Source organism: Cibotium barometz, chromosome 1 (genome assembly GCF_041138505.1).
Source record: "Cibotium barometz isolate CiBa-2024 chromosome 1, ASM4113850v1, whole genome shotgun sequence".
In the NCBI taxonomy this organism is placed as follows: Eukaryota; Viridiplantae; Streptophyta; class Polypodiopsida; order Cyatheales; family Cibotiaceae; genus Cibotium; species Cibotium barometz.
The window spans coordinates 49,440,508-49,455,553 of NC_141046.1; the positions used below are offsets into that span (position 1 = coordinate 49,440,508).

General features: G+C 40.2%; 1 protein-coding gene across 1 annotated transcript; it reads left to right on the plus strand.

The window, feature by feature from the left end:
* Window positions 1-12,703: 12,703 nt before the first annotated feature.
* Window positions 12,704-13,566, plus strand: LOC147642127 (early nodulin-like protein 19). The gene is made up of 2 exons (XM_086773194.1): window positions 12,704-12,977; window positions 13,096-13,566. The coding sequence occupies exons 1-2, from the start codon at window positions 12,758-12,760 to the stop codon at window positions 13,488-13,490; spliced, it is 615 nt and encodes a 204-aa protein (XP_086629320.1). The 5' UTR covers window positions 12,704-12,757; the 3' UTR covers window positions 13,491-13,566.
* The last annotated feature ends 1,480 nt before the right edge of the window (window positions 13,567-15,046 follow it).

Genomic DNA, 15,046 nt, shown 5'->3' on the forward strand with positions numbered 1-15,046 from the left:
CACAAAACAGAGAGAAGAAAGTCAAAAATTGATGCATTTGGAGCCTATTTTTGGTGAAAATCAAAGCATTGGTGGGTTGCACACATGCCTAGGTGTCTTGGGGACTTAAAACCATCTTCAATTAGCATCACAAAGCCTCCCAAATCCCCTAATTGCAGGCGGCGTAGCTCACAGAGTGAAAACAGGGCAGTTTTTCTGGTTTTTGCCTACGAGGAGGTCAATTATTCATTGGTTGCTTGACATACTTCAAGTTTGCTTTAGCAATTGGATGCTTTATACTTTGGAGAAGAGGGCTATGTGATTTGTTTGGCCAATAATGCTTAATTGAGCTGGGAATGAGCTGATTAAAACAGGCTGTCCACTGGTTGCAGAGAAACAGAGCATTTTAATCGAGCAATTAATCTTTGGTGTTTTACAATTGGACAAATTCCTCTTACATGGAGTTGATGGACACTATTGCTAAGCCAATGAATGCCTGGTTGCTCAATTTGGTCAAATATTGAAGGAATTAGAGCCAAATCATTACTGGTTTTTTTGGTTTTTTTGGTTTTTCCAAAAACAGAGAAAGGGGTTTTCAAAAATTGATAATTACACATGTCAAATGGAGTTGATACTCAACATTGAGGTTCATTAGGTGTCAATGCAAGTTGCCTATACTTGATTGCACCATTACATTGCGATTTGGAGCCTTGGAAGGCGTGTCAGTTCAGGGTATCCCGCACTGAGTGAGTCAGTTCATCTCGGATGATTACAGGTTGATTTCCTACATCAAATTTGGAGTTTGTTGGCTATCTTGGAGTATCTGGAACATTAATTGGAGTGTGGTTGAGCTGAGGAAGGCTCATTTACAGATTTGAAGTGTGCGGAAGGTGTACGCATTGAGCAACATGTCGGACAATCCAGTTCAGATTGTTGGTGAAAAGCTGGATAGGAAGAACTTCCAGGCATGGAAGTACAGGATAAAGAGTTTCTTGAAAGGGAAAGGATTTTGGAATCTCATTACAGGTGCTGAGCCAGAGCCTGAGCTACCTCGGCAACCTACACAGCAGCAGCTTATTGCTCATAAGCAATGGTCAGAGAGAGCATTCAAAGTGCTGCATTATTTGTCTATATGCATTTCTGATGCTATGCTCATACACATTCAGGATGCTGAGAATCCCAAAGATGCATGGGATACTTTGGTCAAAATGTTTGATACAGATACGAGTGCTCGCAAGTCTCAATTGCGACAGCAGATACACAATGTGAAAAGGAATAAAAGGAGCATACATGATTATGTGCAAGAAATCAAGAAGTTTGCAGATGCATTGGCCACAATAAATGCCCCCATGCCTGATGATGATTTGGTGGATATTACCTTGCGTGGTCTTGGCAAAGAATACAAATCATTTGATACATCTATCTCAGTGAGGAGGACAGGTTTACCCAACTTCGATGAGTTGGTTTCACTCTTATTGGTTGAGGAAATCAAGCTCAGTGATTCATTTCTGGATGCATCTACTAGCCATGATGATGGCAGAAATCAGGCATTTTACTCGCAGAGAGGTTTTAGAGGCAGGGGGAGATTTGCATCACGTGGACGTGGTGGTAATGGTCGTGGATGGCAGGATAGACCTCCACAACAGAATTTTCAGCCTTCTTATGGTGCTCGAGGTGGTCGTGGTTATGCACCTCAGCGAGGCAGAGGTACCCCCCGTGGACGAGGACGTTGGCAAGGCCAACAAAATTCTATGCAAGATGTGGAATGCCATTATTGTGGCAAATATGGTCATATGGCGAGAGATTGCTTTCGCAAACAGAATGATTTGAGAGGGGGAAGAGCACAACGTGGTGGTCATTATGGTGGAAACTATGCACAACATGGTGGCAACTATGCATCAAGTAGCAATGATGGAACTGCAAATCATTTGTTTGCCATGAAGCATGTTGTGGGTTCTATGACAACAAATGCTGAGAATGATGATACATGGTATATGGACTCAGGAGCATCAAATCATATGACATGCCATGGTGAATGGTTTGAGCACACGAAGCCAATGGATGTCAAAGGCTATGTGGAAACAGGTGATGATACCCAGCATGTCATTACACATGTTGGAAGTGTACCATTGGTCATGCATAATGGTCAGACAAAGTCTATGTCAGATGTGCTGTATGTGCCTTCGATCACTAAAAGCTTGGCCTCGGTTGGTCAAATGGTAGAACAGGGATTACAGGTTCGCTTCAATGAGCATGGATGCTTCGTTGAAGACTTTAAACATGGATGTAGAGTGATTGCTAAAGGCAAGAAAGAAGGAAGACTGTTTAAGCTGGATGCTGGAATTCCAGAGCTAAAATCAGCCATGTTCTCAAAGAGTAGGAATGTGGTACAGGATATTGATATGTGGCACAAGAGGATTGGCCATGTAAATATACAGAGATTAAAGAACATGCAAACAAGAGGCATTGTCAATGGATTGCCTAGGTTCAAATATGATGGACATATGCATGTTTGTGAAGCCTGTCAGTTTGGGAAGCAGGCAAGATTGAGATTTCCTAGAGAAGGAAATATGAGCAACAGGCCACTTGAGATAGTACACAGTGATGTATGGGGTCCTGCACAAAACCCATCTATCAAAGGCAGTCTATACTATGTTACATTCATTGATGACTTTAGCAGGATGACATGGATATACTTTCTCAAAGAGAAGAGTGAAGTGTTGGAAAAATTCATGGATTTCAAAGCTTTTGCAGAAAAGCAGTATGGCTGTTGGATTAAATGTCTGAGGACAGATGGAGGTGGTGAATACACCTCAAAAGCTTTTGAGCATTTCTTGAGGAAGCATGGAATAAGGAGACAGTTGACATGCAGGTATACACCTCAGCAGAATGGTGTGGCTGAGAGAAAGAATAGAGTTATATGTGAAGTGGCAAGGGCAATGCTTAATGAAAAGAGCATGGCAGATTACTATTGGGCAGAAGCATGTGCTACTGCAGTTTATATATTGAACAAAACACCTACAGCAGCCATTCATGGAAGCACGCCAGAGATGCGGCTCACAGGTTACAGGCCAGACATTGGACATCTTAAAGTTTTTGGATGCATAGCTTATGTGCATGTGCCTGATGAAAGAAGAAGGAAGTTGGATCCTAAAGCAGAGAAATGTGTATTTGTTGGATATGCACAGGATCGAAAGGCCTACAAGTGTTATAATCCACAAACTAGACAAGTGGTCATCTCACGTGATGTGGTGTTTGATGAGCTTGCTAGTTGGTATAAAGCAAAAGATGAGGGTTTTATTGAGTCACTTGAGGCTGATGTGCTTGTGAACTTGCCATCACAAGCAAGTTCTAGTTCTACTATTATGTCTGGGCCAGCAGCAGAAGCTGAGAGTAGCAGTGTACGTCCATGGTCAGGACGTTTGAGGCATGAGAGCGTAAGCACTGGGAGTAGTGCTATGGATAAAGGCAAAAAGAAAGTCGAAGGAATTGGAATCACAGGATATGAGTCATCCAGTTCTGAAAGTTTGGATGAGGAGCTTGGCATACCTGTTTTACGCACACCTGGTGCTAGACAGGACAGATATGTGCCACCACATGCTAGAGTCACAGGTGTACAGAGTGACCCGCATGCATTGCGGAGATCCCAGAGGGTCAGATATCCTGTTGATAGGTTGACATACAGAGATTTTGCTATGCACTATGCATACATGACATCTATGGTGAAGCATGTGGAACCTACATGCTATACAGAGGCTATTGGAGAGCATGTATGGGAAAAAGCAATGGATGTAGAGATGGACGCATTGGTCCATAATGATACATGGGACTTGGTTGCACTACCAAAGGACAAGAATGTTATTGGATGTAAATGGGTTTACAAAGTGAAGTGCAAATCTGATGGTTCTATTGAAAGACATAAGGCAAGATTGGTAGCAAAGGGTTATGCACAGACCCAAGGATTGGATTATGATGAGACGTTTAGCCCAGTGGCTAAGATGGGCACAGTGAGAGCAGTCATTGCTATGGCTACAGCTAATGGCTGGGAAATGCATCAGATGGATGTTAAGAATGCATTTCTGAATGGAGATCTACAAGAGGAAGTATACATGGCACAGCCAGAAGGGTATGTACACCCTAGATATCCCACTCACGTATGCAGGTTGAAAAAGGCATTATATGGTCTGAAGCAAGCACCACGTGCTTGGAGTGATAAGATGAGTAGATATCTTATCTCACTTGGTTTTCAGATTTCTACAGCAGATTCTTCACTCTATGTGAAGAAGACACAGCATGGGATTGTTTTACTAGTCATCTATGTGGATGACTTGATTATTACAGGTGATCATAGTGCAGATGTGATGCATGTCAAGAAAGCTTTGAGTGGGCAATTTGACATGAAAGATCTTGGTGAGTTGAGATACTTCCTTGGAATTGAAGTGGTGAAAGATCATGCAGGTACTTGGTTAGTACAGCGCCAATATGCATTGGATATGTTGGCAAAGTATGGCATGACAGGGTGTAAGCCTATGAGTACACCATTGGAGCAAAATGTGAAGTTGCGGGCTGATTATGGCGAGGAATTGGATGATCCTTCTATGTACAGGAAGATGGTTGGTAGTCTCATATACATGACTATCACACGCCCGGATTTGAGTTATGCGGTGGGGCTAGTCAGCCAGTTTATGCAGAGCCCCAGGAAACCACATTTGGATGCAGTGAGACGCATCATGAGATATGTGAAGACCACAGCACATTATGGTTTATTTTATGAGAGTGGTAAAAGCTTGGACATACATGGCTACACAGATGCTGATTGGGCAGGTAGCGTATATGACAGAAGGTCTACTAGTGGATATGCTTTTACACTTGGAAGTGCCATGGTGAGTTGGAGTAGCAAAAAGCAACCTACAGTTGCTTTGTCCAGTACAGAGGCTGAGTACAGAGGAGCAGCCATTGCTACGTGTGAGGCTATATGGTTAAAAAGTCTCTTGGCAGATTTATGTGAGCCTCTTGATGGCAAAGTTGTCATACATTGTGACAACATGAGCAGTATGCAGTTGGCAAAGAATCCAGTGTTTCATTCGAGGACCACACATAGAGGTCCATTATCACTTTGTCAGAGAAAAGGTGCTGGATGGTTCAGTTGATCTTCAGTATGTGAAGACTGATGAGCAGGTGGCTGATATCTTTACGAAGCCACTTAGCAGGGAGAAGTTTGAGTACTTCCGGACTATGTTGGGAGTACATGGGATGATCTTGAGGGGGAGTGTTGAGAGTCTTGATATCCCAAGCTCATCTACATCTTCATCGGCAGTACATCATGAGCTTGAGAGGGGCTGTTGAGATTCAAGCTCGATGTCAGTGTGAGCCAGCTATGCTATGTGCTGGCAGATTAGGTAGGAACATGTGTGAGACATAAATGACCGCGTGTCCAGCTGGTCATAGTGTGTGGACATTAGCTAGGGTTAGTAGAGTGTGGACACAACTCATTGTGTGTTGTGTGGATTATGGATTAGTGCATTATTGCTTTGTGTGAGAGTGGACATGGCTTCCCTCTATGGTTAGGGTTTGCAATATACATTAGGGTTTGCTCCTGTGTGTGTGTCTCCTCCTCCTCTACCGTTCTTTCAACACTCTTCACCTTTTTTTTGAATGCTTCCTTATTTTCATTTCTTTTTCCCTTTCCTAATGTTTTTAATTCAATCTGCACTGTTGAAAGAGCTTTTGCTAGACTAGGCAAAGCAAGTATATATTTGTGATCCTTTAGTATCAACTATCCTAATTGACCTATTGAGGTCTCAAGGGGACCTTGCTCCTTATTTCCAAGGAGTTAGTCCGGGTACCTGCTTTGTTGTGCTGCCATATATAGAGAAGTATGTATTTTCTTTGGATTTCAAGCTGTTGATGGAATTTAAGTTATTAGTTGCCTATGTTAGGTTTCTTATATTTTTTGTTTACTTTCTCAATTTCAGAGGAAACTGGTCTTCTTGTTTAATTAATGTGGTGAAATGCCGGATAATTTTTATGAATAGCCTTCTCTCGGAATGCAAGACGTTTAATTGTTGATTGTAAGTCATTCTTACTTTATATCGTTGACTGTAGGGACTTTATATCGTTGATTGTAGGGCATGTAAGAGGGCAGTTGCATTGATTGAAGCTCTATGTCCTGAATTGAAAAAGGATATAGAGTGGAAATTTCTCAACCAACCCGTTCCTATGCAAAAGGATTTGCACTCTTGTGGCTGGCACATAGTCACAAATGTCTGGAAGTTCCTCCTTTCCAAGTACACTAATTTTGACAACTGTGTGAGGTATTGACAGCCTAGTCCCCCTCCCTACAGCCTAGTCTCCCTCCCTATATTCAAAGGAGACCAAATGTGCACAATCCTCTATTCCTATTGGTCTGTTGCTAATTACTTTCATTAGTAAAAGGCCCAAAATATGTCCAAATGCCCCCTAATGCTATGTGGATGACCTGATTATCACAGGTAACCATGAAGACTTGATTCAGTAAACACAAGAAAGGCTTGGCTTTGAGTTTGAGATGATTGACTTGGGACTCTTGCACTATTGTTGGTGGGGGATCGAGGTCTGGCGCAGGAGTCTGACAAGATCTTCATTCCTCCAGCAGAAGCATGCAACACAGATCTTGAAGGCATTTGGTATGACAGACTACAAGCCAATAAGTACACCGATGGAGGTATAGTCTAGACTTTCTTTTGAGGACACTTCACCTTTGGTTGACATTAAGATGTACAGAAAGCTTGTTTTGGGAGTTTGATTTTCTTATGCAATAATAGACCAGACATTTGCTATGCAGTTGGTGTGTTGGAGAAAGTTCTCCAACAAACCAAGGGAAAGTCATTGGAATACAACAATGCATGTGCTTAGGTACATCAAAGGTACTATTAAGTATGGAATTACATACATGTCTCTTGACTCCTTAGTGGGATATTGTGACTCTGATTGGGCTGAAGATTGTGACACCAAAAAGTTAGTTTTTAGATATTGCTTCTCTCTTAGATTAACAAGAAGAAAACTACAACAGCACTATCTTCAACTGAAGCAGAGTACAAGGCCACTTGTTTTACTACCTGTGAGGTAGTATGGTTGAGGAGGATTCTAGCATATATGGGAGCTCCAGTGAGGGAGGCCATGATGCAACAATCAGAGTTGCATGGCCATTGCAAAGAACCTGATGTTTCATGCTCGCACATGAGATTTAGTATCATTATCTGTGGGAGTTGATCGAGGATGAGATTGTGGAGCTGGAGTACTATTCTACGGAGCAAAATTATGCTGACATCTTCACCAAAGCTCTTGGGGAGGACAAGCTCACTCGCCATCTTCATGGACTTGCCATTGGACCAAGAAACTCTTAGTTCATCTTAGGGTGGACATTGAGAGGGGGTGTTAGTATACGTTCAATGCCCGCATCTCAGCTTGTATCTCACATTGATGTATGGTGTACATTTGTATGGCCCCCAGTATGTGAGGAGAAGCCATTGGTGCACATATATTTAGTGGGAATCCTAGCTTAGATGCAAGAAGGGGTCGTAGTTGTGACCGTTTTGATGGTTAGGAGATGATGAGGGGTACAAGTGTTAGTTCGAGTTCAGAGGCGGAACCCCCAGCCTTAAAAGGTATAAGGAATATTCCCTAGAATATTCTCTCAGATATTAATTTCATCATTATGGGAAGTGGTTAGTTGGGCTACGTTATGGATATGCAGGCGATGAGCCATGTCAATGCAGTGTAGCCGCCCGTGTCTTAGACACGTCCATCGCACTACTTGGAGCACTATAAATGGACATAGTTGGTCCAAGCTAAGGCATCCTATGCTTGTGAGCATATATTCCCTATACTCTTAGTACGCCCTCCATCATCTAGAGTCTTTGTAGATCACCATCTAAGCTCTACACTAGAATGCACGAGTGGATAGCACCATGTCATATTGTAATTATCTCTTGTTTAGTATAATCAAAATTTTAAAATTCTATCCATTCTCTCTATTGCATTGTCTGGTGTGCTTTCTCTTGCCTTATCTCTCTCCACTAAGCCATATTCTATCTGCTATGGTGGCAGCTTGTGAGGTAGCTTGGTTTTAGAAGTTACTTGGTGATATGGGTGAGCTCATGGATAGGGAAGTTATCATTTATTATGACAACATGAGTAGCATATAGTTGGCCAGTAACCCAATATACCATGCTAGAACGAAGCATATTGAGGTGCATTATCACTTTGTGAGGGAGAATGTTCTAGCAAGTGATGTAGATCTAGTATATGTCAACACAGAGGATCAGGTGGCTGGCATCTTCATGAAGGCATTGGGCACTGAGAAGCTCCTTAGGTTTAGGAGCTTACTTGGAGTGCAATGTGTAAAGTTGAGCTCGAGGGGGAGTGTTGAGATATCAAGCTCAACTAGTGGTGTGGACATTGATGACCCGCCTGGGGGATAGCTTCCGCACTTATGCCATTGGCATGGTTGGTGAGATTATGGTTGTTGATATGTTGTTAGTGGATGACAGGCTGTGTGACAACCACTTTGGAGTACTAAAGTTATGGCATAGTTATAGCACCAGCTCATATAGTCGAGTTCACACTATGGACTGACCATTGTATGTTAGGAGAGTACTTTCCCTTATAGTATGTACTCTTATCTTTTTAGTTATATGTTTGTAGAGAAGAGAAGAATATAGAAGAAAATTAAGCCATCCATCTCTCTCTTGTGTCTTGTTCTCTTGTGTGTGTGTGTGTTTGCTTGCAAGGAAGTTAAGCTCTTTCTCTCCCTCGCATTCTCTTTTGTTGTGTGTGTTCGTGTTCAATACAATGATGTTTGTATGTGTGTATGTATGTTTAGTATATATATATATATATATGTATATATATATATAAATCCATGTAATAGAGCACATAGAATGGTTCCCTAATCTTGAAATCTTGAACTTGATTTCTTGAATGGTAACCCTATCGCACAATCATTACTTTGGCTTAGTGGGGTAGCTTAGGAGGGTACCTTGATATGACTTCTTCTTGAGCACCTAACATTCAAAAAGCTTGGATTTTGGGCCAAAGAAAAAATTAGGGGTGAAATTTAGTCCAAAGTCTAATTTTCAAGGGACTTCCAAAAGTCCTGGGCTATTCTAGACCCAAAAAATGGTGACTTTTTTAATATATTAATCCAAGGTAGCATTTTTTTAGATAATTTTAGAGGAAAAATCACTAAATTTACACTAAAAGTGAGTATATATCTTGAAAATTTTCAAACATTCGCTGAAGTTTCCTACAAACTCTACCTTTTATCAAAGAAAGATTAACCAACCCATCTCTACTTTAACCATAGGCTATGCTCCTTATTTTTTGGCCTGATTTTGGCACCCATATTTTAAGCTTTCATAATAGTCCTCAGCTTTGAAGGACGTGTCCTATATGGTGAACGACCTTGCAATTCCTAGGTAGGTGAATCTCTTTGGGCCCTTGCTTTTTTGTTATCATTATGTTTAACTTCCTCCCAAGGCCCTTCCATTGTGGGCTCAGTCTTCAGCTTAATTTGCAAGAAATGGGAACTCTTAAATGAGAGGGAAATTAAGATTAATCCACCCACTTGCATGAGAAATCTCTATTGATATATCAAGTATGCTTCAATTTCTACATTAGAATCACAATCACTTCAGAATGCGCATGTTGTCATTTTCTTGCTAACTTACTTGCTCTTTGGTATCTCTCACCTCCCCTCGACCTATGACGATAGGGAAAGGTCCTAGTAGGGAACCCTTTCATGGGAGGAAATTGCTCTCGGCTTTTGTCTCGCGATCACCCAATTTTCATGTTAGGAAAGTTTCCCCCATGTCCTTTCCCTAGTGCTATAGCCTCCTCATAATAAGCAATGAAAAAAAAAGCAAGTTTCAAAGTCAAACTATGCTAGAAAGTGTAAATAATATATGAAGTGTATCCCTTAAAATGTCACTTGGCCTAACAATATTTTTTAAATAAACATCGGTGAAGTGGGAAACCGTGGGATTAAGTAACAATCCTAGCATTCAAACTAAATAATAAACATTTACATGATGAAAAATTTGTGTTAGTATTTAGATTGATGATAGGATTAGAGGTACTCTAAAATTATTGCATTAATCCAGTAAATATATCTCTCATTAAAGAATTCCATAAATTAAATCCTCAATAGAAAAATCACATGTTTGAATCTTCTTTTTTTTAAAAAGCGCGGAATTATATTATATTTTTAAAAGCACGCAACACATCTTCAAGTATATGATAATCTTTTTTCGAAAAGAAAAACCTTAAATATATTCTAAGAAATATCTCGCTCACGTCTCATCTCTTAAGAGATATCATGGTTGATATATCTTCAATTTGTCAATAATTTATCACTGAATTGTAAAAGTTAGATTCTTCAATCAAAACTTTCGCAAATCTAAGATTGTTTATAAGGTCTGATGTTGCATAATCTTTGGCGTAAATATACACAATGAAGCAATTATTTATTTAGGTGAAAATAGTAAGCGCTAAATGAGAACAAATGGCAACTAATTAAGCTATAAATATGACAAGATACTTCACTATATTAATACTTTTTGATGCTCTAAATTGTACACATGGCCAGATCCCACAAGGTCTTATGGGGGCAATCATTCTCTCCCTTCATAAACATGAAAATTTATAATAGGATGGAGAAAATGATCAAAAAATCAAATGGAAGAAAAAGGGTTGTCATTAATTTATAATGAAGGAAAGAATAGTTTGAGGATGAGAGTAGGTGAAAAACTATACCAACCATAGATTGTATAACATGAAATAAAGAAGAATTCAAGTTATAATAAGGACTTTCGGTTTGGTAAGGGATGGAGAAAGTGGTTGTAATTTTTATTTTTTTTTGGGTTGTGAAGGTAAGTGTGAAAAGTTCATTGCACTTCTCTAAGAATCATACACTAGTCAACAAAACAACCAAAACATCTTTATGATGAACAGTTCCTTCCACTTGTACTAAAGTAGTGATTGTAGGCACAACTAAAATATGACATTTGCTATAAATTTTTTTGAGCGACATTTGTTATAAAAAAAATATTGAGCGCTCAATGTTACATACTTCACTCACAAGGATATGTATTACACTTGCAAAATGTGTGTGGTATATACCATATTACACAGTCTAAATAACTATTGTGTACAACAAGTTAGCAGATGAAAGCTTTAGTAGAGAGAGAGAGAGAGAGAGAGAGAGAGAGAGAGAGAGAGAGAGAGAGAGAGAGAGAGAGAGAGAGAGAGAGAGATGATATCTCATGCACATTCTAATCTTTAGAATTGGGGACAAAAAGGAGCGTGAAAAAGTTTTCGATACATTTCTTGGAGTTTACTTTGAGGTTCTAAATCAAACAAAGAGGTAATTAAGACAATATTTACCTAATACACCACCACCATTGCAACTAGTTTGGTAGGGTTAAGTGGTGCTCCAAAAGTAGGAAATAAATATAATACGAGAATTAAAAACATGTTCTTTTTAGGTCCATGCCATAAAGGCAAAGGCTTGTTACTAGTTAGTTAGGCCTTTCACATGCTTGCCACAATGCAATAAAACACTCCACTGTTAAAATGAGCCATCATAGAGCAATCTTGACCCTCTTCTCATTGCACTAGAAAATGTATAGATCCTTATGTGGGTGAGAGCATGCACAAGGCTTAAATAAGTCTTTAGGCCTCTTGCTCTCTTGCAATACTTACACATGGTTGTATAGATAGATGGGGATGTGCCAAGGTGCATGCCACATGTCCTTACTTTTCTTTCCTCTTAGGGAATTTATACTCTTAGCATTCTTTAGTAGTGGAAATGCATCTTGGGACTGGGCATTAGTTCTCAAAATTGAAGGTTGCTATAACTTTCAAAGGGGGTTTTACCCTTCGTAGAAAGGGTGACAAACATTTAGCTACCAAAAGAAGGACCATAAATCCAGAAACATGGAACATACCATCTACTGGGTGGCAGAAAGGCCGATTTAGAGAGCAATTGGTTGAGAGATGCTAGAACTCATGAAATTCGCCATTGGAAGTAGGCTCTACTTGGTGATTAGGAGAGTGAATCCTACTCTGAGTGGATTGAAGCCCGAAACAATGTGATTTTTGCACAATTATGAAGTGCACAATTGGAGACTTACTCAATTCGGCAAGGATTCAAGTTAATTTCAAGGACTTCACTGAGGGAATTTTTAAATCCAACGAGATCAATTAGTTTAATAGGGAAGTTCTCAGAAGTTATTTACAAACATAGTGTGGCATAGGCTAACTACCTGTTGGAATGTAAATATGTACATTTTCTTTCGTTACTTAACATATAGATACTTCTCTCGCACAAAAAAATTGAAGGGCCAAAATTATAATATTGATTATCAGAGTTATAATATTGATTATCTACCTTCAAAACCAGTACATTTGATGTTGTGAGAAAGGTGGATCAAAATTTACTCTTCAAAATGAAATCCTTGGGTACCCGCACGATGAAGTCCCATAGGCAATGAGGGGTCCGATTAGGTGTGTGAAGAGTGGAGACAGCCTAAGTGTTGATTTGTTGTTTTTGGAGGGTACCATTAGGTGTGAAAAGGGCAAAGTTTGAAAGTTATACTTTCAGAAGGCAGGCCTCCTCTGAGAACATTTATTATTACTTGGCAGGTGTGTGTGTGTGTGTGTGTGTGTGTGTGTGTGTGTGTGTGTGTGTGTGAGAGAGAGGGAGAGAGAGAGCGAGCGAGCGAGAGAGAGAGAGAGAATGGGTGAAGGTGGAGGCAAAGGCTTCCGGGCAGCAACAAGTGAACAATTAGTTGGGAGGAATGAGACCCTGTGGTTGAGGTTGGGATTTGCCCTTGTTTTATGTATACAGTTGGTTTCTGCTCGCCGCTATGTTGTTGGGGACGACTTGGGATGGAACACAGGCGTCAATTACTCTGCGTGGACAACCGCCAAATCCTTCTTTGTGGGCGACACTCTGTGTAAGTTGGGCGTCTCTACTATGAGCCTGTCACTGTGTAGGCTGATAGACCACTTTTTCTCTTAAATTAAGACCTGTTGACGCTTCCTTTTGTACACAATACATTGGGTTTCTGCCAGATTTCGATTACCTAGAAGCAGACCACAATGTTTTACAAGTGGATTACAAGGCCTTCAACACCTGCAACATCACTGCCACCATCGCCAACTACACAGCAGGGGACAGCACAGTGGACCTTGCAAGCACAGGCATCTATTACTTTGTATGTGGGATAGCGGACCATTGCATGGAGGGCCAAAAGCTACAAGTGTTTGTGTATTTCCAGTATACAGCTGACGCCCCTGGATCACTGACCCCTGCTATTGTGAGTGGGTACCTGCCAGTAGCTGGTCCACGCTTCTCTGCTCCTGACCTGTCTGGTTCACCCCCCTCTTTGCTTGTTATGGTGCACCAATTGCTTTTATTTGGATGCTTCACTTTACCTCTTATCATAGCCTGGGTTCATGTTTTATAGTGAAGCTAGGATGTTTATATGCATCAAACCTTTGTCACCATACGCTTTCTTCCGTTGTGTGTGTGTGTGTGTGTGTGTGTGTGTGTGTGTGTATTAGAGAGAGAGAGTGAGAGAGAGAGAGATGGGGGTATTTGGAGGTTGTTTACTAAAAGAGTTGATGAATTAAGAGCCAGAGGGTGATGTGAGGCTACTAAGCTAGAATTTGTTTTCTAAGAGGCTTGTCCCACCAGAGCTTATGGGACTCCAATAAAAATAGCATAGTATGAGTACATCACCCTATATCCACTATGTGAGCTCCAAAAATATAAGGGTGTTTTTTTCAATTGGCTTGCGTTGTGAATATTTCAACGTGTCATGTATAAAGGTCCAAAACCACTTGATATCCTACTTTTCTATGAGGGCTTTTGATTGTACTAATAACTCTCTAAATTTTGACCTTACTGACAACTCTCTAAATTTTGAACCCCCATTTCTTTAGTCTATGGGACACATCTGTAATAGGGATAACAAGCCCCATAAGTGCCATGACCCCTAATGGGGGGAAGGGCACGAAGGATGCAAGGGGGTGCGGGCCTTAAAAGTTACACGATATTAAAGCCATAAAGAAAAGAAATGAGATAAGATAGGTCCTTGAAATTCTAGTCAAGTGGACACACCGCACACATGATTCTATGATGGCATCAAAGCATTTCTTTGGATGAAGAATCCAATTTGTAAACCCCTATTCCAACATATGAGAGAGAGAGAGAGAGAGAGATGATGATGATGATGATGATGATATGAGTTTTTATTGTTGTAGGAACAATCCCAAGAAGCCAATTCTTAACTTATCTAACATTCTAGTTGATTTGAACTTGAGTTAGTCCATGGTCTTGATGATGATGATATGAGAGAGAGAGAGATGATGATGATGATGATATGAGTTTTTATTGTTGTAGGAACAATCCCAAGAAGCCAATTCTTAACTTATCTAACATTCTAGTTGATTTGAACTTGAGTTAGTCCATGGTCTTGATGAGCCAACCAATCTACCTCATGATGGGATGCAAAAAGGTTGGCCCTTTTTTAATTTCTACACACACCCCCAAGATGAGTTTTGTTAACATTGCAAGAACAATCCCAAGAAGTAATTAGAGAGAGAGAGAGAGAGAGAGAGAGAGAGAGAGAGAGAGAGTTGTTGCCGTTAGGTTTAAAGCCAAGTTCTAACATAGTGTCGTTTTAGCTTTAACGAAAAATGATGTCTAAATTTTGGATCAAACTACATCTGTCTAGTTTTGAAAAGGGTGGATAAGATTAAAGTAAAAGTAAGGGCATTGCCTATTTTAAGAATTGGGAGGCAGGCTTGAAAATTGCAGCCCTAGTTTGGGCTTTTTTTTTTTGAAGGCCTTGAACTTTAAATGGCACAACCCAATTTTGTCAACCTTACTTCACAAGAAAACAAATAACAAATCTTAGCCTTCTACAATAATTCTTGCAACTCATGCTTTGTAGCTAGCCTTCTTGAATTAACAAAGCTAGTCTTCTTGAATCAATATTGAATACACAAAAACTTTAAA